The 27,672-nt window shown below is 50.1% G+C and overlaps 2 protein-coding genes across 2 annotated transcripts in view; both read right to left on the bottom strand.

Annotated features, from left to right (window-relative positions):
- XRN2 (5'-3' exoribonuclease 2) overlaps window positions 1-11,987 on the bottom strand; it is a gene marked incomplete at its 5' end in the record, with an annotated part of 49,083 nt that extends 37,096 nt beyond the window's left edge. The window contains 13 exon segments of the mRNA XM_084261145.1: window positions 309-416; window positions 504-561; window positions 661-794; window positions 895-969; window positions 1,368-1,525; window positions 1,865-1,915; window positions 2,023-2,095; window positions 3,130-3,219; window positions 3,299-3,357; window positions 4,486-4,597; window positions 5,785-5,896; window positions 5,984-6,111; window positions 11,913-11,987. Coding sequence (XP_084117271.1) covers window positions 309-416; window positions 504-561; window positions 661-794; window positions 895-969; window positions 1,368-1,525; window positions 1,865-1,915; window positions 2,023-2,095; window positions 3,130-3,219; window positions 3,299-3,357; window positions 4,486-4,597; window positions 5,785-5,896; window positions 5,984-6,111; window positions 11,913-11,987 — 1,233 coding nt within the window.
- Window positions 11,988-17,077: 5,090 nt separating this feature from the next.
- The window catches only part of KIZ (kizuna centrosomal protein), a gene marked incomplete at its 5' end in the record, with an annotated part of 43,562 nt that continues 32,967 nt past the window's right edge, over window positions 17,078-27,672 (bottom strand). Inside the window, 3 exon segments of the mRNA XM_084261146.1 lie at window positions 17,078-17,302; window positions 18,436-18,479; window positions 25,073-25,172. Coding sequence (XP_084117272.1) covers window positions 17,199-17,302; window positions 18,436-18,479; window positions 25,073-25,172 — 248 coding nt within the window. The 3' untranslated portion in view covers window positions 17,078-17,198.

Here is a 27,672-nt window from a genome sequence, read left to right on the forward strand (position 1 = left end):
TTTTCAGAGTGGCTTTTGGAGAAGCAGCAGGCAGTGACAGAGCTCACACACAGCTTTCACTGTGCTGTGACTTGGGATAACAAGCAGCAAACACGCCTTACAGTCTAGGAAAGGAAAACTGACTGGAAGCATGCATATCTTTTTTGAGAATGGAGGAATTCATTAGAGACTATAGCAAAAAAAAAAAAAAAGACAAAGCTTGGGTTTCTTTCTCTTGCTCTGTTAAAGGGCTGTCACAGTCCAGTGGTGATACATGTGATTAAAACCAAACTCTAAGAATGTAATAAAAGATAATTAGTAATAATTACATCATCATCTTTTCTCTTTTTGAAAATGCTGTCTTCAACTTCTCCAACAGCTAACATGATCATCTGGACCCGCTGAAGGTTGACAAAACCACTTTCTGTGAGGTACCCCTGCAAGTCAAAAAATACAGTTGAAACACAAGTTTATCCTTGTAGCAAGCACAATGATATTGCTAAAGAAAAAGCAGGAAGATTTACCCCAGTTTTGTGCACCACATTTTTATATATGTTAACCAAGCGATCAATGGCTCCCTCCCTAGAAACAAACACAAAAACAACAAACAAAAGCATGAGATTCTTATTTAAATCCACAGCAGACACAGCTGGGGAAAAAGAAACACATATTCTCATCTACCTGATCTCCAAAGAGGGCAGGTGAGGAAGAAAGTCATTCCCCACAAAGAAGCACATAAAGACCCAGTCATCAACGCTTCTCTCAAAGTCAAAAGTGAAGGGCAAGCTGGCCATAGTGAGCTCTCTTTCCAAGTACTGCAACAGGCACCAGAGAAAAAGGGCATCAGAAATCACTGTGTATGGAGTTTTAAAACATTATTTATACATAGCAGAGGGAGTCACTGCTTCAACCTACCTCCCGCAACACACACAGTCGGATGAAGATGAACTCCTGTTCGGCGATGGGAAGGCTGTCTGCAAACTGGTCATGCTGGAAGGGAAGGGAAGTGTGCCATTACACCCCAGCTCACCCCAAAGTTCCTCCAGCTCAGCTTTAAAGACTGGCTTTGAGAGGGGTGAAAGATCTACAGGCACAGTTTCTCCAGCCCTTATGCCAAGCCTGCAATTTGCCCCTCTGCATGGCTCTTAAGTTACTGATCACAGAATCACAGGGTTGGAAAAGACCTTTATGATCATCAAGTCCAACCACTCCCATCCTAAGCCAAACCATATCATTACTCACTAATATAAAAGGGAAGCCAGGTAATTTTAATAATACCATTTGCATTACATTCCAGCTAAAACCAACCACAAGAACAGTCTGAGGAACTCATTAAAACATATATTAGCTTACAGATAGAGAATTTCTGGAGCTGGCAAAACACTTACCTTGCCTTGCTTTTCTCTGGGCAAGCCCTGGCAGTCCTTAACCTCGTGACCCATCTGGTTACAGAGAGCACACGGCTTGGGTTTATTTGGTTTAAACTCCTCTCTAATTATAGTGAAGTTTGGTTCATGTGTGGCTAAACCAAGCATGATCAGATCAGCTACAATCAAAAGAGAAGAATAAAATATAATGATCAACATTACTAAGCTTAAAAAATAATTAAATTAAAGCAAAGTCCACTCTACTCTAAGCAAATGCAAACACACAGGTATGTTCACCCACACACCATCACAGCAGTAAAACCAAGTGAAAGCTCACCCTTCAGCTATGGGCAGTGTTAGATCATTCCCCATACACCACACAGCCTTCAACAGCCACACAGGATTATTTACACAAATACAAGTGAAAGCTTAAAATCTACAGCCCAACTCAACCACTAAGCAGCCTGAGAAAGCTTCAAATTTAAGCAATAGCATATTGCTAGCAAAAGAGAACTCACCATCGGCCCCACACAGGCAGTGATGAGTGTTTGGGTCATGGTTTGGCTGAGCTATACAAAAGAAAAATCACATTTAGTCAACCAAAGTCACACAAAATAAACTACTACAGACCACACCTTAAAGTAACCCAAAGTGTTCCCATTTATGGGGATTTTACCTCTTTGTCTTCTAATGTAATCCATGATTTTGTGTTCCCCTTCACCGGGAGCACTGGCATCAGACAAAATAACCTGTGAGACATTGAAACTGTGTGAATGATTTATGCCACTACAGTAAATAAACCCCAACACCTTAAGGAGTTCAAACACTCAATCCCACTCAGGAATAGCTGAAATTCTAATTTGTAGCTTTAACTAAATGAAGTGATTTAAGAGCTCTGAACCAACACACAGACCTCCGTTTTCCTCTCCTACTGCTGGGGTGAAGCTGACATACTGAAGTTATCACATCATTAACCAACATATTGAGGTTTCCTGAGAAATTTTCCAGGCACTCAGGACATGCACTAGAGAAGTAAGAGATAAAGCAGACACACACATGCTTCCCTTTAGATCTTCCAATATAACCATAGCTTATCATACAATACACTTCCTTACAGCGCTGCCCAGGTAAGCATTAGTGTTTACAACACTCAGGTCTGATGGAGGGCATTAAGCAGAGTCAACTGCCCTCTGATTAGACCACTTAAACAGCCAACTTATGGAAAATGAAACAAAGAGCTGCATCTGAGGAGACTGCCCTCTTGTACAGAGCAAACACAGGCTGTCAGAACCGAAACTCAGTGGGAGCAGAGCAGCTGAGGAAAAGGAGGACAGAAGTTCAAAGTCCAGAAAGGCCAGGAAGCCAACATGCATTATTTTTGTTGCCTCTCATCTACTGCCTCTGTTGTTAGAGTAACACGCAGCACCCAACCAGTTAAAAAAGATACCGTGAAAAGAACAGATATACAATGAATCTTGACACTCTTTCCCCAAACGAGGAGAAAGCATTCCTAAAACCCTGTCTCCCATTATATCAAATTGTGGCTTTTACTACTTTTCATTGCTCTTAAAGAAAATCAAAACAAAGGGTGCTGTTAGGTTGTGTGATTGGGAGGAAATGGATCTCTGAAGCCCCAGCAGAGCGTGCAAGTCGGCCCGTTATTAACAGCAGCACAGTGCCAGAAGATGAGACAAATCTGCTAAATTCAGACCCTTCAATCACATCCCAGCCCAGCCCCACAGATTACCTTAATTTCCCTGAAGAGGGAAGCCATGAAACTTACAGTCAGGTTTTTCCAGCCCGGGTCGCTGTTCAGGCGGTCAGCAATGTAATAGCGCAGGCATTTAGCCAGATTGTCCATAAACTCAGTTCCCTGGAAAGGGACAGAAGGAAACACATTAAACCTTCACTTAGACACCGGCAATTGCTGGCTGAAGTACAAGATTGCCTACCGGGGTGATGCAGTTGCTGTCAAATCTCTCCTTCACTTCTTCTGGAGGAAGAATGCCACCTAGAGCAACAAGAACATTTAACAGAAGTAAATCAGTGTGGCACATTAAAAGCATTTTTCTGCATGATAAAAAACCAGGTGACTCCCTTGATAAAAATTAAAGCTTATTAAAAATTAGTTTAGTAAAAAAACAAACCCCAACAACAACAAAAAAGCAACAACTGAACACCAGAATGAAAACAGCTCTTACCATTACACTATCTCCATCTTAAAATAAGGTGTTAGTATATTTACAAACGTTGTTACTTCAGAAAAGTGATTTCACTACCTATTCTGTCAAAAGATGGTGAAAGAAATCTCAAAGAAACTAAGCTTGCTAGATAAGATAAAACATGAGGAAATAATTATTTTCTTACATATTCTCCCCTATGTTTCTACTGTCTATTCACTGGGGCTCACAAACAGGGTTACACCAACTTCTCTCATCTCTGAGCTTCATAAAGGGTCTTCGCAGTCTAGAAATGCTACAGGAAGAAATGTTAAACAAAGTCTTTGCCCTCCCTTTTCAATCTCCTGCTCAGTTACACAAGGGGCCTCCCTCTCACTCGGGCTACAGCATTCATTCCTCCTACAGTCACCTGAATTAGCTGCTCCAGCCCAGACAGCAGGCTTTGGCTACACACACTCCTTCCACTCCAGTCACGTCACTGTCACCCGTAGGAAGTTGCACTGACTTTGCTTCCTCACCACATTTAGAGTTTCCACTGTCAAGCTCCTTGCTCACAGTTCATTGTTCCTGTGTAGCAGTATTTTCACTTGATCTCTGCTTTTTATACCTCAAACTCTCCTTTCAGCAACCTACAAGTTCATGCTTCCTTCCAGAAGAATTGTGGCTACTTTCCCACTACTACTATGCTTATCCCTGTGCTTCTGTTCAATGCTTTTCTACAGAAATTAAGAGTACTCAGCACAAAGCCAGGTGAGGCAGGAGACAGAAGTAAGAGAGAATGATGTTTTATCTTCGTTCTTAACTTCAAAAAACAGAGCACCATCCTTCTGTTGGCTTGCTACCCTCTCCTCCTCCTAGGAACACACAGACAAACATTCACCAAGCTGGACATCCCTATTCTAAACCTTACTGAAGAGTTCAGAACCAACATGATGACCCTCACTTGGCCACAGTTCTACCTTTTGCCAGAATCTCTTGTCTGATTTTCTGCTTCTCTTCAGCAGCTTCCATGCCCTCCTTTGATGCTCTGAATCTTCTTGACCGCTGTTGATTCATTTTTGCACGTGGAGCCTAAAAAAAGGGGTACCATAATGCTTGGTTCAGTTACTGCATCTGGGAATTCCTCTTGGGACAAGACTTGTGATTATACAGCTATTTAACAAGACATCAGTCTGAACCGTAACCAAACCAGGGATGCCTGTTCTTCTCCCTCTGCCTTTGTTGCACCACCATCTCTCACACGGCAGCACAGGCAGCTGGACACGTTTCTACACAGGTCTCCTGAGCTCAAGAGCACAGTGCTCAAGGATTCCAAGTTTCCCTTGCAAAATAAGTAACACTTCTGGTGACATGTATCTGAGAAGCATTATTTATTACAAGCCCTTTCTCCAGCAAGGAACTCCTGTGATTGTATTTATAACTCTTCTGAGAGTAAGAAGGCTGCAGCAGAGTGGTTAGCTCTTTGTTACCACGGGTATGTTGGGTTTTTTAAGAGGATACACTGTCATTTACTTGGGATCATTGCTATGTGATGCACCATTGTCTAGTGGGGATCACTGCAATGACCATTCTGTGTCAGGGATTCCTGCACCTGAATTCAGGTTAACCACCTTTCACTCAGTGATACTCACTTTACCTCTGAGAAACCAAAAAGCCTAGAACAGCAGTCAAAGCTCAAGGGGCATACAGCAGTCTGCTAGGCCACCTGGGCATCTCTTAGCAAGACTATGCAGTCTGGATAGAGAAGTACCCAGCAAAGCAAAATTCTTAAGGAAAGATATCTTTCATTAGACCAACTGATGTACAGAGGAGAGATGAGGACCAGGTTCAGAGAAAGACAAGCTTTTGGCTTCAAACATGCCTCACAGCCTGTCTGTGAAGTATTCCACAGCACAACTTTAAGTGCATCTGCCTAAACCGTCTTCTGGTCTTCCCCAGCCTGCAGCAGAAATTGCTACTGAAGCCACAGAGCAGAGGAACATAAGTAGTTCCTGGGTGTTTCTGCCTTGCAGAAGTTTCCTGCTTTCCAGAAGCGAAGTTCAGCCTGCAGCAGAGCGTACTAGCTCGCTCATATAACCCCATGGAAAGCAAAAACCCATGAACACTTTTAATTACCCTTGCTGAAATTAGATTAACAGTAGATTTTACATGTAGCTTTTCATTTTAGGAAACTAATTTCCCAGAGGATCTTACACAAGCAGATGGCATCCACCCTAATTTCACAAGCAGCCACTACTGGGAGCTAAAACAATACTTACTACTCCATCTATGGCCATGTAAAGAAGCCGCCGTGGTCTCACAATGTTGAAGATCCTGTCAATATACTCAAAAATCGCGACCATCATTTCATCTTCATTTTTGGGTGCTGGCCTACAACACAGAGCATTCAATTTAACATCTGAGAGGCTACCAACACACCCCACAAAACCCTGTGAAGAGACAAAAGAATGGCCTTACTTGTCCTCTGGATGCGTACAAGGGTGAATGATACCATTCATATCCAGATACAGGTTGTCAAACTCCACCTCGTTAGGGTTTGGTTTGCTTGTATCGATTGGAGCCTTGATGCCATTGCACTCCTTAGCCTGTGGATGCAGTTGAAATGAGTATTTCAGCACTGGACTGGAGAAGCATCATAACCTGAGTTGGCCAATGTACAGACTCATTAAAGTGTTATGTTTTTCAAGGGCAGTAGAAAAAAAAAAATACAGAAGCAAGCTCCCCACACCACTACCTGAAGATGCATGCTTCTGCTACTAAAACAGCCCTTTTTTTAAAAAAAAAAAAAAAGGTTTATAAACTAGCACAACCAGAAGATACTGCAATGGAGTTACAGCAGAGCTGGCTCCCTCCTGTTGACTGGCACGTATTATAAACAAGAAGCTCCCATACCTCACATTATTCAACAAAGCAACTCCTTTTACTGCCAGGACCATGCTGGCTCCCTCAAAATTTACCAAAGGGGCTTCAAAGTTCATAACACAACGCTGTAACTATGAGATGATAAAACTAACCATTTCTCCTATGAGTAGCATATACGTCTTGTGTAAAAGCTGTGTAACTGACCCTTCAGGTCATACACATTAGGAGGAGGATGCCCTGTGTGCCCAGTGCTGCAGTAAAGAATACCTGCTTCACAGTCAGCAAGGCCAGTGAGTTCTGAATTTGGCTTTTCACAGCATCATGACTGGATGCACCAAGCTGCTCAAACCCTGGACTCTTCCACGCCTGCCTCCAAGTTTGTCCTGTGGATGTATCTGAAATGCTAAGTAAGGGTCAGTCCTTACCATCCACTTCTACAAATAAGTAAGCTTTCAACTGGAATGCTTCACCTCCTGCCTGTCAGTGCTTTTCCTCCTGCCAGGCTGATGCCTGGTGAGCATGCTGCCCAGGCCACAGTGCAGATGGGAAATGTGATGCTGAATGACAGCTGACAGTCACCATCTGCAGCCACCCATGGCCCTGTGCTCCTCTGGCATTCCTGAACACTGACAGCAAGCTACACAAGGTAACCCACCACTGCTAAGAAAACAAATCTCAGCTGAATGGGAAGTAGTAAACAATCCCAGTTACTTTGCAGATGTCATCATGGCAACAACAGGTAACTTTCTGGGAGGAAAACAGTCTCTGGTCAGCCCCAGAGTAGAGACAGACCTGGCACTATGATACCTACGTAAATAACCCAACTTACCCCCTCCCCTTCTCTGAAGCTGCAAAGCAAGTGGCTTCGAGCCACAGGTGAGTGTCTCAAAGGGTGGCTTAGCACTGATGCTCAAGTTTGTTCCCACACCACAGTCTGGTCTGGGGTGTTTTTACATATAAACCAATGAACTAAACCCCAACAGCATCAGCGATGGAAGAGACATGAGCTGACCAAGACAAAGCCAAATGTATTTTCAGAGAAATTATGCTGGAAGGGGTTTTACCACCTCACAATGTTGGAATGAAGAATGATCTCAAATAACTTGGCATAGAGCAACAGAAAAAGCGAAGGCCACACTAGTATGTAAAGGCACAATCACAGGATTACAACACAAGGGGAGGGGAAAATGTGGTACTATTTGTCCTCTGATTCAGGTGAAACATCTCTGTAGCTGACAAACAAGCATCCAGCACCTTCTCTGAACTTGTAGTTGCAGACTTGCTGCTTTCTACACTTCTAATGAGCTGCCCACCTCTCCTACAGAACTCCAACCACCACTTCTAAAGGGAAACACTTCAGAGGTAGCACCATCAACTTGCATACAGTTTTCCTGCTTAGAGTAGCAGCAGGATTAGATGAACTTGCCCAGCCTTAAAAGGCAAAAAATTAAAACTCCTAAAGCAAAATACATCCTTACTCAGTATTTACATTTGTCCTGGTTAGACGTGAAGGGAATTCTTTCAGGGCACTTATGCAAAGCCAACTGAAAACAACTGAACACTGACTGTCCCCACTTCACCTCTCTACAACAGGTGAGTCCAACAGTTCACATCTCCACCGTCCAAACCCACCGAACCCTGGCAGATGAAGTCTTTATCACTGTGTGCTTCCTCTAAAGCTGAGCTTCACAGACACAAACCACTGGGCTTCAGCAGAAGCTCCCAGGCACGAGCACGCTGCGGTGCTGCAGCTCTAACAAAGCTGGGCAGCCCTGAGGTACGCTTCTACAAGCAGAGTATCCGCTCTGCTTGGCATCAGATAACGGGATGAGAAGCTTGCCTTGTGTTCTACTTGATCTTCATCAAACCTCCTGCCAGAGCTGATTGCGACCGGGAGGATATCAAAGGCTTACAACTACGTGATAGGGGAAATAAAACTGCCCCCACCACAGATCTTATTTCTAGCCTTGAAGGTAAAGGAAACTAAGTATGATCTCTCTCAGATGGATTGGAGCGCCATTGGGTTTTCATCTGCATACCGCTCTGTCAGCAACTTCACCATCACATCAGATTGTTAATGTAACAGCCTCGTAGAAGGTTGAAGTATCTGGGAGTGATATCTCCTGTGATATAACTAAACTGTTCACTTTTAATCTACAGCCTCTTTTGAAACCATTGAAAGTAGATCTTCAAATATGATACTTTAGTTGCAGATTTATTAATTCATATGAATTTGATTAAGAATATTCTCTCCTGGATTTTATATTATCTTCAAGATCTTCCTCTTATTCTTCCTGCTCAGCTTAAGAAGAAGATTAATCAGGTTTAAGAAAAAGAAATAATCTAGCAAGGTAAGAGAACAAGGATCAACTTTTTAATATTTCAAAGAGACAAGCTACTGCGAGATACAAAATTTCTGATTAGAGAGATTTACAAGCAATCCTAAAGCACACACGGGGCTGATTACACTGCCAGAGAAGTGTAAATTCACCAGCAGTAAGACAAACTGTGGCTTCTGACCACTGTCCCAGTCCACGCTCAGGTTTGTGAATGTAAATAATCTGAATATTATAATTGTAATATTATAATCTGAATGTAAATAATGGTAACGAGGAGGACTTTTGTGTGTGCTGTCCTCACTGTAACTGCAACTTGCTCTTCAGCTGGGACAAAGCTACGTGGTGAGGGCATCAGGATCTGACACCTCAGTTACTACACAGGTAGTACCAAGCGCTTGCTATCACAAGCTCAGTTATTAAACAAAGGACAGCACACACACCACCACGAGCCCAGCAAAACCGAGGGGCTGAAAGCCTTAATTTTACCTAAACACCAGAGCAGCTTTGATTAAATAAGGATTAACCTAAATACTGACAAACGTGGATGTGTCTTCTGCTCTTAGAGAAAAACGTGCCTGCTACTGATTGCAGATACATTTGGTGTTTCAATTGTGACTGCTTTTAAACAGGCAGGTCTTAAAGCATCATCCCAAAACAGCTGGACAAGCATGAGACAAAAATGTAAGACACCCATTCACAGTAAAGGCGAGACTGGAAGAATCTACCCTACACTGTCAAAACTTCACCTGCACCCGTTTCAGAACACCACAGCTAAGCTTCCCCTCACTGCCTCTTTGGTAGCATGGGGGCTAGCTGACCCCCCGACAGCCTGGCAGACACAACTGTGACACCTAAACACCAGCCCTGGAAACTGAGGGTTACCCAGATCCTCAGCATAGATCACATCAGACAGAAAACCCATGAGCTTGGTACAGCGATGAACCACTGCTCCTCGCTGCCCAGGGGCTGTTCCAGAGTGAGTGAGAAAGCTAAGCCTGCAGAGCCACAAGCCGCCCCAGGCAGACACGTCCTCACATCTTACCTGTCCACTGGAGTAAAAAACCCACTGCCTGCAGCTACAGGTAAATAAACTTCAGGCTTCTCTCACACTGAGAGAGGTCATATGCAACCACAGCAGCAATGAAAGCAGGAGTAACTCGCAGCTTTAACTGGGATTTGATTAATCCCATGCTATTTCCATGCTGATTCGCAGCGTGAGTTTGAAACACAGACCTGCCCTGCCTGTAAGGAGGACTGAATGCTAAAACCGATCTGCCTGCCACCCACAGGCACCCAACTCTTGCTGAAGGCAGGGCTGAAGGCAGACAGGCAATGTGTGCAGTGAAAAAAACCCATGTCAATAGATGATTCAGTCACCTCGCTCTCCCCATATCTTCTCTGCCTTGCCCTCATATTTCCATCTCCTTCACAGCTCAGCATTTCCCAAGTGTGAGGTGTGATCCCCCTGGAAGGACAGGGACAGCACAGTGGCAGAACCTGCAGCACATGCTCAGGGGACATGAACCTTCCAAAACAGCATCATGAAGAGAGGAACCTGGCTAGAATAACTTGACCAAAGGGGATATGAATCATTTGGAAGAACACACAGGGAAAACAGCTTGGGAAGCATGGACTCAAGAGTTTGCCTGCTCAGAAAAACTTTGGCTATGTCAGCCCTGAGGGAAACTACTCGACACATTCACTGCAGGGTAGAGCTACCAACACTGATGAGCCCCTACAAAAACCAGCTCCCTCTTTGGGCAGGAGGCATTTCTCCTCTACTAGAGACCACCAACAGCCACCAGACTGCAATGCTCAGGCAAGGTTAAAGAGTACAACTACAGACTCAACTAATGAGTGAAAAATTAGCAAGAGGAGCTCCTGAAGAGCAGCCCTGCTGAGAAGGACCTGGGGGTTCTGGTGGATGAGAAACTCCACGTGAGCCAGCAGTGTGCTCTTGCAGCTTGGAAGGGCAACAGGATCCTGGGCTCCATCAGCAGAGGGGTGGCAGCAGGGACAGGGAGGGGATTGTCCCTCTCTGCTTTGCCCTCGGGAGGCCCCAGCTGGAGTCCTGTGTCCAGAGCTGGGGTCCCAACACAAGAAAGATGTGGGACTGCTGGAGAGGGGTCAGGGGAGGCCACAAAGATGATTAGAGGGCTGGAGCACCTCCCCCACAAAGAGAGGCTGAGGGAGCTGTACTGGTTCAGCCTGGAGAAGAGAAGGCTGTGGGGGGACCTCATTGCAGCCTTCTCGTCCCTGAAAGGAGCAGAGAAACAGGAGGGGAATCAGCTTGATAAAGGGCAGAGACTGGCAGGACAAGGGGGATGGAGTGAAGCTGAAGGAGGGAAGGGTTAGATGAGATCTTAGGGGGAAGTTTTTTACAGAGAGAGTGGTGAGGGGCTGGAAGGGGCTGCCCAGAGAGGCAGTGGGTGCCCCATCCCTGGGGGTGTTCAAGGCCAGGTTGGATGGGGCCCTGGGCACCCTTGTGTAGCTCCAGGCCTGGAGGTTGGTGGCCCTGCCTGTGGCAGGGGGGTTGGAACTCTGTGATCCTTGGGGTCCCTTCCAGCCCAAACTGTAGTATCTGAATGCTGCAAGAGCAATCCCAGAGAAGCACACGGCCACACGCACACCATGGTACCACAAAATACCTTGGAGATCTCCAAGCTCCAACCCCCCACCGCTGCCACGGCCAGCCCGAGTCCCCCTCGAACGCCTCGCTGCTGGGCTGGCGCCGGCGATGCACAGCCCGTGGCCCCGATGCGATGGGAAGCGGGGCCGCCCCGGGGAGCTCCCGGACCCGCAAGGCCCCTCCGGCCGCTCGGGCCCGCGTCCCCGCTCCTCCAGCGCGGGGTGCGGCCGGGCGGGGGGGGGGGGGGGGCTGGCGCCGGAGATCCTCCCCCCCCCCCCGGCCGCGCCAGGGTAGCGGGGCGCGTCCCCGCCGCTGCCCGGTTACCGCCGGCGCCGCGCGAAGGCCAGGCCTCCCCCACAGCCCGCGCTGGGGTCGCAGGCGCGAAGGGGAGGGACCGGGCCCAAGCCGCGACCCCTCGAGAGGCGCCCGGGAAAGCGAGTGGCGGCCGGCAGCGCTCCCCTGCCCGCCGGGCCCGGGCCCGGGCCCGGGCCCGGGCCCCGCAGAGTATCGGCGCGGTGGGCCCGGGCCGGGAGCCGCGCAGCGCGCCCCGCCTCACCTTCTCCTCCACGCAGTTGACGATGATGGAGGGGTACTTGCGGCTGAGCCAGCGGAAGAACGCCGGGACTCCCATGGCGGGCGGGGGGGCGGCCGCAGCGCGGCTCTCGGAAGAAGCGCCGGGCGAGGCGGCGGGCAGCGCTTCCGGGGTCGGAGGGCGGCGCGGGGCGTTGTGGGACGGGGAGCGGGCGGGGGCGGGCGGGGCCGTTCGCGTGAGGCAGTCACGTGAGGCGCACGCGGCCGGGCCGCCATCTTGCAGCGCGCGGGGCGGGGTGAGGCGCGTCGGTGACCGGCCGCCTCAGTGTGTGGCGCCTCAGCGTGTGGCGCCTCAATGTCCGGCCGCCTCAGCATATGGCGTCTCAGTGTATGGCGCCTCAGTGTCTGGCCACCTCAGCGTGTGGCACCTCAGCGTATGGCGCCTCAATGTCCGGCCACCTCAGTGTATGGCGCCTCAGTGTATGGCTGCCTCAGTGTATGGCGCCTCAGCGTATGGCGCCTCAGCATATAGTGCCTCAATGTCTGGCCACCTCAGTGTATGGCTGCCTCAGTGTATGGCACCTCAGCGTATGGTACCTCAGCATATGGCATCTCAGAGTATGGCGCCACAGTATCTGGCTGCCTCAGCGCATGGTGCCTCAGCGTATGGTGCCTCAATGTCCAGCCGCCTCAGCCTATGGCGCCTCAGTGTCCGGCTGCCTCAGTGTATGGTGCCTCATTGTCTGGCTCCTTCAGTGTATGGCACCTCAGTGTATGGTGTCACAGTGTCCAGCCATTTCAGTGTGTGGTGCCTTAGTGTATGGTACCTCAGTATCTGGCTGCCTCAGCGCATGGCGCCTCAGTGTATGATGCCTTAGTGTATGGCCACATCAGTGTATGGTGCCTCAGTGCATGGTTCAGAACTGCCTCGAGGTGGGAAAACTCAGCAGTGACACAAGGGCGGCAGCTTAAAACCTCTGTCCTGTCTGTCGTGATCAGAAGGTAGTTGTGGGTTGGGAAGGCAGGGCGCTACGGAGGTGGTGTGCAGAGAGTTTGAGGGGTTTCATTCTGTCTTGCAATGTGTGTTTCTAAACCTCCCCTCTCAGATTTCTCATATTCTCTTGGTGTTTTCCCAAGTTCAGGAGTGAAATGCGAGCTTCAGGGGAGGAAGGTCAGGAGTGGTGCTTAGGCTCCATTGAAGTCTCTGGTGAATGAACTATGTCCTAGGTGCCCTGCTTTGGCAGGGGGGTTGGACCTGATGATCTCTTGAGGTCCCTTCCAACCCCTACGATTCTGTGAGTCTGTGAGTCTGTGTATGGTGCCTCAGCACATGGCGCTTCAGCATATGGTGTCTCAGCGTATGGCAGCCTCAGCGTATGGCGCTTCAGTGTCTGGCCACCTCAGCGTATGGCGCCTCAGTGTATGGTGCCTCAGTGTATAGTGTCTCAGTGTATGGTGCCTCAGTGTATGGCCACATCAGTGTATGGTGCCTCAGTGCATGGTTCCTCACTGTATGTTTCCATTATGTATGCTTCCTCAGCATATGGCGTCTCAGCATATGGCATCTCAGTGTATGGCGCCTCAGTATCTGGCTGCCTCAGCGCATGGCGCCTCAGTGTATGGTGCCTTAGTGTATGTTTCCTCAGTGTATGGTGTCTCACAATATGGCGCCTCAGCATATGGCATCTCAGTGTATGGCGTCTCAGTGTACGGCGTCTCAGTGTATGGTTCCTCAGTGTATGGTACCTCAGCATATGGTGTCTCAGCATACAACGCCTCAGTATCTGGCTGCCTTACTGTATGGTGCCTCACTGTATGGCACCTCAGCGTATGGCACCTCAGTGTGTGGCGCCTCAGTGTATGGCCATCTCAATGTATGGTTCCTCAGTGTATGGCGCCTCATTGTCCAGCTGTCTCAGTGTATGGCTGCCTCAACATATGGTACCTCAGTGGATGGTTGCTGCGGTGCCCGGTTGCCTTGCTGCTGGGCTCCCTCAGTGCAGCCATGTCACAAGCCGGCCCTGCCCTCAGGCAAAGCTCCATGTGAAAAGTCACCCTCAGCCAACTCACGACCCTGTGAGGAGCAAAGAGGGCATCATTCCTCAGCTGGGGGAGCCAGGGCTCACAGCCCTGCCATGGATCCTTCAGTTGTTGAACCGGGATGAACGCCAGGAAGGCTTTGTTGTTCCACCACGTCCTGTCGCTGTATGCCGGCTTCGCTGGGAGGTCCGTTCCGAGGTTCGTTAACAGAAATAACAAATCTTAGTGAGGTAGCAAGGTTCCTCCCCCCTTGCTACCTCACCAATTTGCTGTCCAACACATTAACCCAATATTGCATGTCTCATTATTCTTAGCCTCACTTAGCTGTTGTTAAGCCATTCTCTGTTGCCGCTCCTCTTAATAAAAATCTGTGACTTGAATAAATTTCCCCAGCAACTTCGTGCTGGCACCGCATCTGTGGCATCAGCGAAGATTGTCCTTTATCTGTTCCTTACAAAACACGCACCCTGATTGAAGTTTCCTATTGTCGCGCTTCTCCTCCTGGGATTTAGCATCGGGTGAGACAGCTTAGTATTAACAGGTTTTGTTTGTATTGATGGGTAATCAGTTCTTTTTCTGATAATGCTGAAGAAAGCAGGAGACAGCAGCACTAGCAAATGCAAAGGAAACATGATCGCCTTATCTTGGAACTGCTTGTGTAAATAAGGGCAGAAAAAATTAGGGCAACAACAAACATTTCCTTGGAAAAAAAAACCCAAACACGCTTTGCTAATGTGAGCTCCTTTCTGCAGGCAACCCACTGTCCCAGGACACCACGGCCAGAGGCAGTGGCGGTTCTCCGCTCCCCGTGGTTCTCTGCTCCCCACACTCTCCCGTGTTGACGCGGCAGGTAACGGCGCTCGTCTGACATGCTTTTTTTGCCAGCCTCCCCTCTGTACCACCATGTTTTGGTCAGCAGATGTACACGGGTGCAAGCCGGCGTTTCGCCTCGCGACCGCGTGCACGTGATGGGTGGAAAGAGGCCATGGTGCTGAGTCGCTGCGCATGCACGGCAGAAATAGGGGAAGACTTCTCGTCGCGGGTGTTTTCCATGGCTGAGCGACGTGCCGATTTAAATCTGTTGTGGCTGTATTGATTACAGTCCCCCTGTCTGTCAACATCAGCTGTCATCGTCTTGGGGCTGCCGCTATGACAGCTGTGAAGGAGCGGAATAAAGTTGACTGACAGAACGTTTTTGCATCTAATGAGCCTGTGTGCGAGGAGTATAATGACTAATGCTCCGGAGGAACTCGGCTGTCGCTGGAACACCGCGCAAGAGACACTGCCTTAGCAGGAGCTCCCAAAGCCATCTGTCACCTGTCAGGAGCCACACTCTGCGGCTGAGCAGAGGGACTGGGACATGCCACAAGCTGGTGATGGGTGCCTTGTGCCGCACAGGGAGGTACGCTGTGGGCTATCAGGAACCTGGAGTCGTTTGAGAAGAGCTTAAAACTACACAGGTGCTGCGGATTTGAGGCAGCGTTACTCAGCAGCGCTGGCTGCTAGAGGCGCTTCCAGCCAAACAGCAGTCCGACGGTTGCCAACAGTCACGTAGCAGTAGCCTGTCCGTGACGTGGTGCATCCGGGAGTTTAGATTAGGCGATGGCCATCAGGGATGAAATACTGCGACGTGGGCACGACCAGAAAAAAACAAGAAGGAAGGAGGAGCTGGGCACTCACCATCAGTTCCCGCACGGCTCTCCCGGGTGGCAGCGAGCCCACAGCGCGCAGAGGATGACAGGCCCCAGTGTGCTCCAGGAGAAGCCTGCTGAGAAGCCCCCAAATCTCCCTGGTGGTCACTGAGGCGGCAGCATGATGGAGTGTGGGCCCTTCCATCACACTGCTGGCCCAGCGCAGAATTAGTTCTCAGGGGTCATGGCTCTCAGGACAGCCCCGCAATTCCCCTGCCCTGAGGCCTGGAGAGCCAAGCATTGACCGAGGTCAGTGGGTACTGTGCCCCTCTCCAGCATCCCTGACATCCAGGAGTTACAGTTTTGGGAAGCAGGAGAGCTCCAGTGGGCCCCATGGGCCATGTTCTCTCCAAACAGCTCCCAGCATGAGGGTCTGTCTGTGGGACAGTGGTCCCATGGGAGTTGGCTGACCAGAAACCGGGAAGGGCAGAGGAACAGCTGCTGGTTTTCTAGCCATGGCTGTACCAGCCAGCCACCCTCTGGAGGGAGCGGGCCTGGAACCCGGTGCTGGGGGGGTAATGATGCAAAGCCTCTGGTGCAGTCCAGCTTGCCAAGTCTCCCTCCTCACCCGGCATCAGCCCTGGGCTTGTGCTTGCTCAGCTCTGTCCTTTGCATCACGCTGAAGCCCATGGCATTCCAGCTGGGCCAGCAGCGACCTATGGGAGCCCATTTCCAGGCCTCCCATAGCCTTGATCTCACATTCTCGGGCTACACACTCTTTTTATTCCGTTTTAAACTTGGGTTTGAGGGGCAGGCCTGGTACTTGGTGCCTGTATTCAGAGATGCGGTGCTGCGTTGCCGCCGAGTTTAATTGGGGTGCTGCTTTCTGCTTTTGAACTTGCCGTAATTATGAATGGATTCTTAATTTTTTTTTTCCTATGGCCCCTGGTTTCTCCCTTCGAAAGAAAATCTCATGTTAATGAACCTAATTTTAGATAAAAGGAATTAAAAGAGAAAAATTAAAAATGCATGAAGCTCCTGGAGTCATCCAATTACTGTGATGTCCATACGGCGACGCCAGCGTGGATTTTACAAAGCGAGGCAAAGCAGGAGAATCACTGGGGCTGGCTGCCTGTGAACGCTGCTCCATTCCAAACCACGCTGAATTGAAAATGTGAGGTTTATGTGGGTCTTCTTGATCTGCTGCTGAAGAAGATAAAGATCAAACGTGGCAGCCCACCCTGCGTGGCATATGTACACGTACCCAGAATGCTCATTTGCTTTTTCCAAACCCAGATCAAGCTCTGTAGTCAGAAGTACTGGACTACGTGGGAGTGGATGGGCTCTGTGCTCCCAGTGTGATGAAAGCAGTGGCCAGGCAGCGCAGCACCAATGGAACAGAGGCAAGGCTAGTGTGGGCGGCCAGCGAGGTTCCCTGTTCCCAGCCCCCCAAGGTGGGAACCTCACATACGGAGCCGCGTGGTGGCAAAGAGAAACCACGCGCACGAGGAGGCCGTGTGTAACACTGTGTAACCTTTATTTTGTATTTAAATCTGCTTTACAGCCAGAGAAATGAGCTGCACGCCCGAGGTGTACAAGATGATGTCATTTATTTCTCCCTGAAGGCAGGTGGGGGGAGCTTAGTCGTAGAAATCATAGAAGTCGTCTGCTTCTGAGCTGTGAGTCTGTGGGCACAAAGCAGCCTCGAGCTCCGAGCTGCTGTCGTCAGATTCGCCCCAGAAAGCTGCAGGCAAGGAGAAAAACATAATTAGAAAATCTTTTCCATGTTACTTATGTCACAGGTGTGATTGTTTTACAGCTCTCCGGAGTCAGAGAGGCACCACAGCTTCATGGAGAAGATGACTGTGAGGCCTAGGTATGCATTTCCGATGCAGCGAGCTGTCAGCGTGCCGCAGTCTCTGATACCGAGCTGCTGCGGCCTAACAGTGGGCTCATTCAGAGGCCCCACTTCATCGGCCCTCAAGGTAGCTTGAGAGAACATTTCCACTCCAAGCGATTTACTTGACCAGCTGCCGCCTGAATTACGGCTTTGTCTATTATCTTCCATTTTCTCCCTCCACTCGACCCTGCAGTGAAGTCATAGTTGGACCATGACATCACAGAGTTGGCATAAAAATGGCAATGACGTCACAAATGAGAAATTGCTGCTCTGAGACAGACACAAATGTGGGCACGACCGACCTCAGAGAACTGCCTGGCTTTAACAAACTGCTCTGGGAACTTGCAAACTATTTCCAGAATCAGGTTTAAATTCGGAGTGGGAGAGATGCCTTGGGTGTAAATGCATCTGACCTGTGGGGAGGGAAAAAACCCTCAATGCTAGGAAGAGCCCAGCACCCAGGGAAGCACAAGCCAAACCCAATCCCTTTCGGAGCTGCTGCGCCTGTGCCCAAGTGCTCTGCGAGGCTGTCCTGTGTCAGGAGTCTGCACAACAGCCGCGACGTGAGGGGCAGGCTGTCAGACCTCCCAGGGGGACTCCAGCCCGCGCTCCTTTGAGGCACTGTGAACATGGACAGTGCTTTTGATGGCCCAGCTAGGCAACGTTTTATGGACATATGCAGCGGCCTCATCTTTCACCATACAGCTGGGGCGGCGGGGCTGCACCTGGCTGGAAGGACTGAGCTGTGCTGGCTGCCCCCCGCTGTACCCGGTCCCACACCACAAGGCTTCAAACCCCAGACTCCCCAGGCTGTGACCAGCATCGACTGTGTGCTGGTTCCTGTGTCGAGACAGGGAAGCTCACATCCCTTGTGCCCACAATTTGTACGGTGCCGTGGGGGGGCCTTGGGAGGGCTTCCACAGCACGAGACACTTAGAAGGACATCTGTTGCAAACAGCATGATGTTGGGTTTTTACCTTTGGATTTTATAGCTGGTATCAACCCCTTCCTGGTTTCAGTCCTGGGAAAGAGAAAGATTTCAAATGATCAGCACAATGTCACAGGTCTTTTTTGTAAAGGCTGTGAGGTGGTTTAAAAAAAACACCAGTAACTTCTGTAACTACTTCTATTAACTACTGCATCAAGGGTTTCTTCCTTCTCCACAGCTTCTAAGAGGTAGAGAAATTCACACGCTGCAGGGACACTGGTCCAGATGTTCAGGCAGCGTGACCTGGAGCCATCCCTCGGTACCAGTTTACACCAGCAGTGAATTAAGAGCATGGAGGATCAGAGCTCTGTCCGTCTTTCGCAGCCTTTCAGGCAGCGCAGGGACAGCAAGGGAAAAGGAACCAACCCCAGACCCCTGCAAACAAAAATAAAAGCACCCCCCGATGCTCACCGAGCGTCCCCGCGCCCCTTCCTGCCAGGCGCCCTCCAGCCCCACCGCTGGGTTCCCAGAGCATCACCCGTGTCCCGATGTAAATGCCTGCTCTCCCAGCTGCCTTTCATCTACCTTGATGTATACGCAGTTGCGATGCCGGTCTGTTAAATGACCGCTCTTGTGCCTGGAGCATCACAGGCCCCTTTGAATCTCTCAAACAGCCTGGAATCATTTTGATCCTTTGTGTGCAGCGTGCGTATTGTGGTGGTGCTGCGCAGTAATCACACAGGGGCAGCGATGTAGGAGAATTAACTGTTACATTAACAGTCCCACAAGACGCTCTAAAAATAAAGCTTCAGCTGGTTTTAATAAGGGAGGTGACAGGGGAGATACTTGCAATGTCCTCACGTGCACCAGTGAAACGGAAGCCAGCCTCAGGCTGCAGTCTGAAGCTGTTGCCAAAGCAGGTGTCAGAAATCCTATGCAGCTCCCTGTGTCCCATGTGAAGGCATGGCAGCGGAATTAAAATACTCCTACGGACCGTGAGGTGGGCATTGGTGAAGGACTCACGTAAGCAGAGACGATGCACTGCCAGTCCTGCACCACTGTACACATTTGGGAGCGCAGCCCAAAAGCCAAACCCAAAGAGGGAAGAAGTTTCATCACACCACAGCTAGCTTCATGACAGGAACTTGCCCTTTCAAATGGAAGAAAGCTCATACTGTCTATTGCTTTCCTTTTCTACATGCTGGGGGGGGGAGCAGGAGACCTCCCTCCTCATGGCTACACAAGAGCTCCCAGAACCAGGCCATTAACCCTGGTCGAAGTGCTGCCAGGGTACCATCTAACGACTAACAGACCCGAGCTGAGCAGTAGCAGGGTGACATAATTACTATTTCCTTAAGTAACAAGCTTGAAGAAGAGGGCCTCCAACAGTTTGCCTTCCCGTGTCACTCAAGCCTGCTTTACCCTGTGACACGTTCCCTCAACAGGATTTCCAGCCCGTAGTGTAAGTCGGAGCCCTGAGCTGCGTCCTGCCCTTAACGTTCACTTCGGTGAGGTTTCCTGACCCTCGGTATTTCCCAAGAGGAGCACCACATATCCCAGGCTTAGCCCGGAAAACTGCACTCAAGAGGCTGTGGCTGCGTCGCTCTTCCCCTGGGTGCTGAGCGAGAAACCACTTGTTGCGGAGCCGCAGACTGAGAGGTGACGGCTGTGGCAGACGGCAGGAGAAGTGTTTAATCCTCAAGTAGTTCCGTGAAATGAGGTGAGGCAGTCGGCCGCCAGCACTTCCACAGCCTCTGCTTCCTCTCCCTTCAGGAAGGGAAGGAAGGTGCCTGGGGTTTCCGCACTCACCCCCCAAGGAGGGCCCTGGAAGCAGGTTCTTTGCCCCACTTCTCTTCAGCCCAGAGCAGCCGCGAGGACAGGCCCAGCCTCTGCTGTGCCCAGGGGTGGGATGCGGGACCTCGGTCCTCTGGCACAGCTCCTGCAGAGAAACCTCCACGGAGAAATTTCGGGAGCATAAATGAAGTAAGGCCAGTTGCACTGCCTTGTCTAATCCCCCGCCGTGATCCTTCGATACCCATTTACACATTTGCTTCTTCCCTAAAATAATTCCAAACTGAACCCGGGCTCCAACAAAGAAAAAACTCAAACCAGTTTAACTTCAAAGGGCCTTTTAATCTCCCCTTTACTCTGCTGAATCGGGCTTTTTGTATTGAAGATGCTGCAACAATGAGAAATGCAAGAGCTCTGAGAAAATATTTCTTCCCCCGTAAGAAAAATGACTGTTCAGAGGAGAACACTGGGCCAACAGGACCCAGGGTGGCAGGGGCAGCTCACTGAAGGACAGCGGGAAATGTTTACTGGAGCCTGAGTATCTTTTTGCCAAAGCACCTGTTGAACCTCTGTGGTTTAGTGTCGAGGGAAAATGGACACCGAAATGCCGAGGGGAACACACATGCAGAGACGCCCGACTGAAAAAACCCAACACAAAGAAAACCATCCAAACGTCAAGGGGACAAGAAACCTCCAAACCACTCCCAGTTCCTACCCCCGCCAAGCCCCAAGACATAACCCCCCCCAACTGTCAAGTTGTATCTGAAAACTAAACAGGGTGCCACAGGAACCTCGTCAGAGGCTCAAGCCTGCACACCTCCATCCCCTGCACACTGGCAGTGCGCCGCAGAGCACAAATCAGGCTTCGCTTTCTCACAGAGAGGTGCTTATGAGAGGTGATGAAGCTTCTCCCCAGCAACACACAAAGAGCCACCGATCTGCCTTTTAAAAGACGTTTGTTTGTTTTCCCCCCCCGCCCCCCCAAACATTCCAAAGCCGCAGAAGTGAGGCAGGGAGCTGGGCGGCAGTGCCTCCGATGTGACAGTCTCGGCTGGGTGCCCCCGTGGTCACACGCTTCCCTGGCAGGTCCTGCAGAAACCTGACGGCTCTATCCTTTTCTGCTGATCGCTTACTAGAATCGGGCATCCCAGATGTATTCCCTGCCCTGGAAAGTCAGAATAAACTACAAAAATCCACTAATCACCCCAGAATTGGAGTAACAGTACTGCATGTAGGCAATGACGCTGCAAGTAATATTATTTTAGGGTACAAAGGCATGGATTGATCTACATTTAAAACCCTTCTCTGTTGAAAACACCCAACCCCACGTTCCTGCCTGGAGGAACTGATAGCACAAAGCCTGTATCATAGCACTGTGTGGGGAAAGCATCGGGAATAAACCCCACCAGCTCTGTGTGACACAGGCAGGGTGCTGAGAGAGGTGCTGCCGCCTCCCCACCAACGCTGGCCCAGCACTCCCAGCCCCCATTCCTTTGGGATCTGTTCTTGGAGCTGGTGTGTGTCCCCCCCACCCCAGGACACGTTTCAGGGGGATGCACAGAGCCGGAGTGCCCTCCGATGGCCAGCCTGGCAATGGACCTGGCATTAAATGTCAGCCCCAGAGGAATCAAGAGATGATTTATAATCCGCCAACTTTTATTTGCCTATCTTCACACGTGTGTTTGGGAAAGCAGCCTGCGACTAGAAAGCAGCCCTTGGAGAGCAGACTGTGTTACGGCCCAACAATCAAAGTTTAAAATACTTCAGGCCGCCGCCGTGTATCTCTCCCGCCAAATTAAAACCCCTCATTGGTCCCTGGCTGGTAACTCCGGGCTCTTTGGGAAGGAGACGGCCAGTGCAAACAAGCCAAGGCAAAATAAGCTGCTTGCATCAGCAGCTCAGAGTTGCCCAGAAAGCTAGTGACCTCCTCTGGCTGCATCCCTCGCTACAGGCCGGGGATGCCACACACATTGCCTGCCACCCGCTCTTGCGGAGAGATTCAGCCCTGACTTCTGCTACCTTCTCCCCCAAGTAACTGCATAATTTCACGCGCCCTTGGCCGCCGCGAAACACTAACTCTTCAGACGGCAGCGGCACCTCCGCACAGGTAAATATTTTCTCAGCAAAAGGCTGGAAAAAGTAGTTTGATAGCTGGCGGCGGAGCGGGGCGATATTTGCGGGAGAAGAGGAAGCTCTGGCATGCACCTCCGAACAAAAGGGAACAAGTGGTCTTTACTCGGAGAGCAGCTTCCTATTAAGACTCACTCCTTCGTACATTATGCCTTTCATCCCCACTCAACCACAAAATGATTTTGCTGTAGGAAACACAATGGCAGAAAAAGATTTACATTGAAAGAATCTTTAATAATAAACTGTTGCAGATCTGCCTACTTCCCCATGATTTATAATACAATAAACATCGGATTCTATTAAGTCTCATGCACTGAAGACACGCACTGAAAACCCGAATATGAAAGCCCTCAATTCTTCCCGTCTCCAGCACCATAATAGTGAAATGAGCATGGATAAATGTGCTAAGAGTATCTCTTTGCATCTTTTATAGCTTGTGTGTATTAATCTGTAAAGCTTATTAAGAAAGTCATTGCTATGCAAAGCAGCACCCAATCTCTTTCTCTTGCTTTTCAACAGAGCGCAGTGTTTAGCCAATAGGACCGGGCCCCGGCCCCTCATTCCGCATTCATCACATGCAACATTTGCACAATGTATCTCTCAAAGGCTGCTGAATAGAAAGCCTTAATACTCATGTAAACAACTGCAAACCAATTACTTAATGAATCAGGCCCACACATAATGAGGTGCCAGACAAAGAGCTATAAATGCATTTTTGCGCCCGAGCCTCTGCTTTAAAGTAAAATCCCTCAGCTGTAGTTTGGGCTTAACTGGCACATCGTCATTATTGTCTGGGGGACATCAGAGGAAGCCATGTTTTATTTAGGTCCAGCAGGGTCTCCTGCGAGGTCACTCATCAGCTCAGTGACAAAACGGAGCAAAGAATCCATAAAAAGTACCACCGCAGCGCTACACAGTTATGTTTATTCTCAAGTAGCGGGTTTCGAGACCACTTGTAACGGCAATAAAGCCCCAGAAGTGACTGCACTAAGTGGAGCGCTCAAATGTGAGCGGCGAAGAACCCGCGCTGCGCCCTGGCCGCAGCCCAGCGCCCGGACACCCTTTCCTTCTCTCCCTCCTTCTCCTGCTCTCCGGCTTCGCAGAGCAGATGCCGAGCACCCCAAAGTGCACGCTGCTTGGAAACTCTGTGTTTTGCCTATTAGTTTCGAATCCTTTAGATAAAACCCCACAACTCTAAGCCATTCTGAGAGATTTATTTCTGTTTGAAAGCGGCAGCTTTGGGTACCAGCGCATGAAAGGCACAAAATTCCAGTGCCAAGGGAGTGACTGTGAAATCTACTGCGAACAAGAACTGGGAAAAGCCCCAGCGAAGCGCAGACTTTCACTGCACGTGCGGCAAGTGAAGAATGCCGCAGTCACCAAGCGCGTTATTAGCAACACCCAAGGGGAAAAGCAGAGAGACTTCGGTAGAAATAAAATAACGAGTCCCTTTCTTACAGTTATCCAGAGGCTGTGCAGCGATCCTGGAAGCAAGTTCTCAGGGCCCGATCCTTCCCTTCCCCTTCCCTTCAGGGAACAACTCAAACCTAAACTTTGGGAACTGCCACACAGGAGCAGCTCTGCCTGTCACAGCACCAGGTGCTGGGGTTCGGAACAGTGTTCTCAAGCAAAGCGCCAGAACATTTCAAAGGGGGGGAAAAAGGCAAAAAGGAAAAAAAACCACAAAAAAACCCCTGAGTTTGAGCCTCAGGCTGCAAGAATTAAACTCCCAGAGAAAAGCATGAGCGTGATCTGTCACTACCACGTCAGGGCTTGTCTCGCTGCGCTCAAAGCGTACAGAAACACTCTGATGCGACAGAACACGCACAGCGTCGCTTCCAAAACGGAGCTGCCTGACCTCATCAGCAACAGCGCGAACAGCTGCGGAAGCACAGCGATGCTGTACCAACGGCAGAGGTTAAGCATTCATCAGAATCCCCCTGAGTGCTACCCACGCTGGGTCTCGGGCCGGGAGCAGCGGCACGGCAGCACCCACGTGCTGGGCTCTTCTACCATGAGCAGAGAAGGATCTGACTCCTGGCTGGCATTTCCCAGGCTGCCGGCGTTAGATCCCACTTTCTGCTGCTGCCTGAGCACTAGTGCGGTGGCTGCCACTGGATTGCTGCTGTGTGCCAGGGACCAAGGCTGGGAACATCCAACGGGGCTGCTCGGGGGGAACTGACTGCCGCAGCTTGGAGACAAACCACAAAGCAACTCCTTTCTTTCTAAACCCCAGAACAAGCTGCCCTTTAGGTACGAGTAAGGCCATTAATTAAACATCCTCAGCCTGAAAGCCAGGCAGGCGTGTTATAAATACCCCAGCACCAAATGTAAAGCCCAACGCCAAGCCCGTGAAAAGCGTTATCCAGTTACAGCCAGTTTCCATCTCGGATACGGGGAGAAGAAACCCATCACTTTATTTCGTGAAGACTTTAGGTTTTCTGTGTGCCCCTCTCCTGACAACTCCCATTGTCTGGCCCCTGAGTAGCCCTACTGAGAGCAGCTGTACACGCTAATTTGTGGTTCACTGAGATGTCAATTGAGTCTTAAAACGAGAAAACAACAGCTGCAAAACAATGCTTGGCTTGGGCGCAAATATTTTGTGAGGTGTACAGAAGTTTAAGATGCTTTCCTAAATAAACATAAACACCAACCTTCACCCTGGGCAGAGGGAAAACCAAAATAACCGGCGCTTTGGTCACTTTCTGTCAGTGTTTCCTGTGCTGCAGCAGCAGTTCCCACGTTAAAGGAATTAACAGCTTTACCTTGAGACGGGAGGACTCCTTTCCTTTGATGAAGAGCTGCTTTCCGAAGGCATTTCTTGGCTTCCTCTGGCTTTGAGACTGGTATCACCAGCAGCCCAACCTGGTCAGGAAGAACACGAAAGAGAAGTTTTCAAAGAGTGAGGCTGGACCTTACACCAGTGAGCAATGCCTGCAGCAACGCGCTCCGGTTTCACAGGGACACATGGAACAGCCACGCTCCCAGCTCGGCGGTGAAGCCTGGAGAGGGACACACACCACACCACTGCCATAACTGCCCCCAGACCACTTGCTCGTGGAAACTGGGTAAAGCCACAGAAAACATGACCCCCTCACTATCAGTTATGTTACCTGATGATGATTTCATGCGAGTTACTGACATTTTTGCATGTTTTGCCTGATTTTAGACAAAAAAGCAAGCTCTGAGATTCTTTTGAGGGCTGTGTTACATCATGGCCACTTTAAGAGAATATTAAAGGATCTCTGAGAGGTTTTTTTACTCTTAATCCCCAAGTTCTCATCTACTTTGGGCGGTCAGGAACTGAGGGTATTTTTACTCTCCTTCCCTTTAAATGCAGATGATTTTGGGTAGCTGCAGTTGTGCTGGTATTATTTGATATGTCAGACTCTCAGCCATTCTCTTGAGTCAGAGCTGCACCAGGCAGACACAAACCTTGGGATTTGTATGACTTAAATAGGTGGGTGTTTGGCTGTTCAAAGATCTTTTATCCACAGCCCCCTCTCTTTCCAACCCCCACTCTGCTCCTCATTTCCATTCTGCAGCGACTGATTTAAGAAAAAAAGAGAAGAGGGAAATGAATCCATTCACTGGAACAGCACACTTACTCATCTTTGTACTCTGTTCTGAAGAACACGATGCTCAAGTACAAACCCCACATTAAAAGGCTTCTTTGCGCATGCATGTATCTGTATCTGTATTGCTGAAATTGTAAACAAGCCCTAATTGTCACCAACTTCACTGCAACCCAGGAGAATGTCACCTTTCTGTACACCTTGGACATGTTCTCACCAGTGGCAGCAGTGGATTGCATTGCTCTGCACCTGGATTTCAGCGGGACAGATCCCACTGGGCCTCATGCAGGCACCCCACACCTTGCTGGCACAGGAGGGAATTGCTCAGGCACGAGGTGCAGTGCCGGCAGCAGCATCCCGCTTGCGGAACAAAGTCTGACCGCTTCCCAGAGAACACACAGAGAAAAGACACATGAAAAGCAGGAGGGGGAAAGAGAGGAAAACCAGGACACTCCCCTGCCTTGAGAAAGCCCTGCCCAAGGTGAGTTATGCCTGGCTAACAGAAGGCCGCGGCACTCAGCCCCACTCCAGGCGCAGCAGGATGTGCGCTCAGACATGGCATGGCCGTGTCCATGGCTTGCTCCTCCTGCAAAGGAGGGCACAAAGCAAACTGCCTCCACGCAAGTCACCGGGACTAACCGCCTTTCCTGTTCCAACGCGACACCCCATTAACAAACAGAATGCTCCCTCCTTCCCAGTGGTAACAGGTGGAGGCTCTGGAGCTGTGGGACAGCAGCATGTGTGGTGGGTGGCACACAGGCTGAGCAGCTGCCTCTTGACCCTTCCCTCTGGCTTGGGCTAAAACAGGGAACCCCACCTCGCACGGGGATCCAGTACCTGGCTGCTGATGGGTATCCGCACTGAGGGAAGTGCTTCTCTCGTGCGCGGCTGCCTTCGCTGATGTTGAATCCTCTTCCCACCCCTCGGGCAGTGACACATCCAGACGTACCCTGCTGCACTCGGACGGCCAGGTCTTTGCCAGCTCTGCCAAAGCTCAAACCAGGCTGCTGCTGTTACAGAGCTGCCCTTTGGCTTTCCCATGCACAGCAGCCTTGAGAGACCATTCTCTGTGTTTTCTGTGCCTGCGCCAGCTCCCCTTCCCTCCCAGTGTCAAACCGCAGCCCGGAGCACTTGTTCTTCCCCTTTAGGCCGCTCATGGCTGGCTCTGCCCTACCTGTCAATTATAATACAATGCCGGGCTATCAATCCCCACTTCTGCCTTGCCAATTAGCCCAGTCCTTCCCCTGAGTGTCTCTGTGCTGACTTGCCTCCTGCATACCCTATGGCAGCAGCAGACCTTCCCACAATCTCCCAGGCCTGCCAGCTTGCCTGCCGGCTTGCCTCCCGGCAGAGCCTGCCCCGGTCACTCATCCAGTTGTGGTGCTGCCAAGCAGACACCAAATCCTCTCTTGAGCAATCTCCAAGTGCTTAACTCTGCCTGCCTGCCAAGGGGAAAGGTAACTCACAGGGTGCTGCTGGTCTGTACAGCACAGACTGGGAAAGCAGCAGTAGTGCCATGGTCAGCACAGGCTTCACATGCAGCCCGTACAGCCTGTGAGCAAAATGGAAAGCTTCGACCCAAGCAACAAAGTGCAGAAGCCATGGAAGCAGCATAGTACATGCTGCTTTACTGGGAGAGGAACAAGAGCACTTTGTGTGCCACTCATGAGCCATAAAGAGCCACCAACCATCATTTCCAGTAAGTCATCAATCCCAGATGCACAGGGAGGTGGTTGTAAGGCCGAAGACCCCAGTGCTTCTGCAGACTCAACCCAGGCATGTGCCTGCAT

This window comes from Gallinula chloropus, assembly GCF_964237585.1.
Source record: "Gallinula chloropus genome assembly, chromosome: 3".
Taxonomy (NCBI): Eukaryota; Metazoa; Chordata; class Aves; order Gruiformes; family Rallidae; genus Gallinula; species Gallinula chloropus.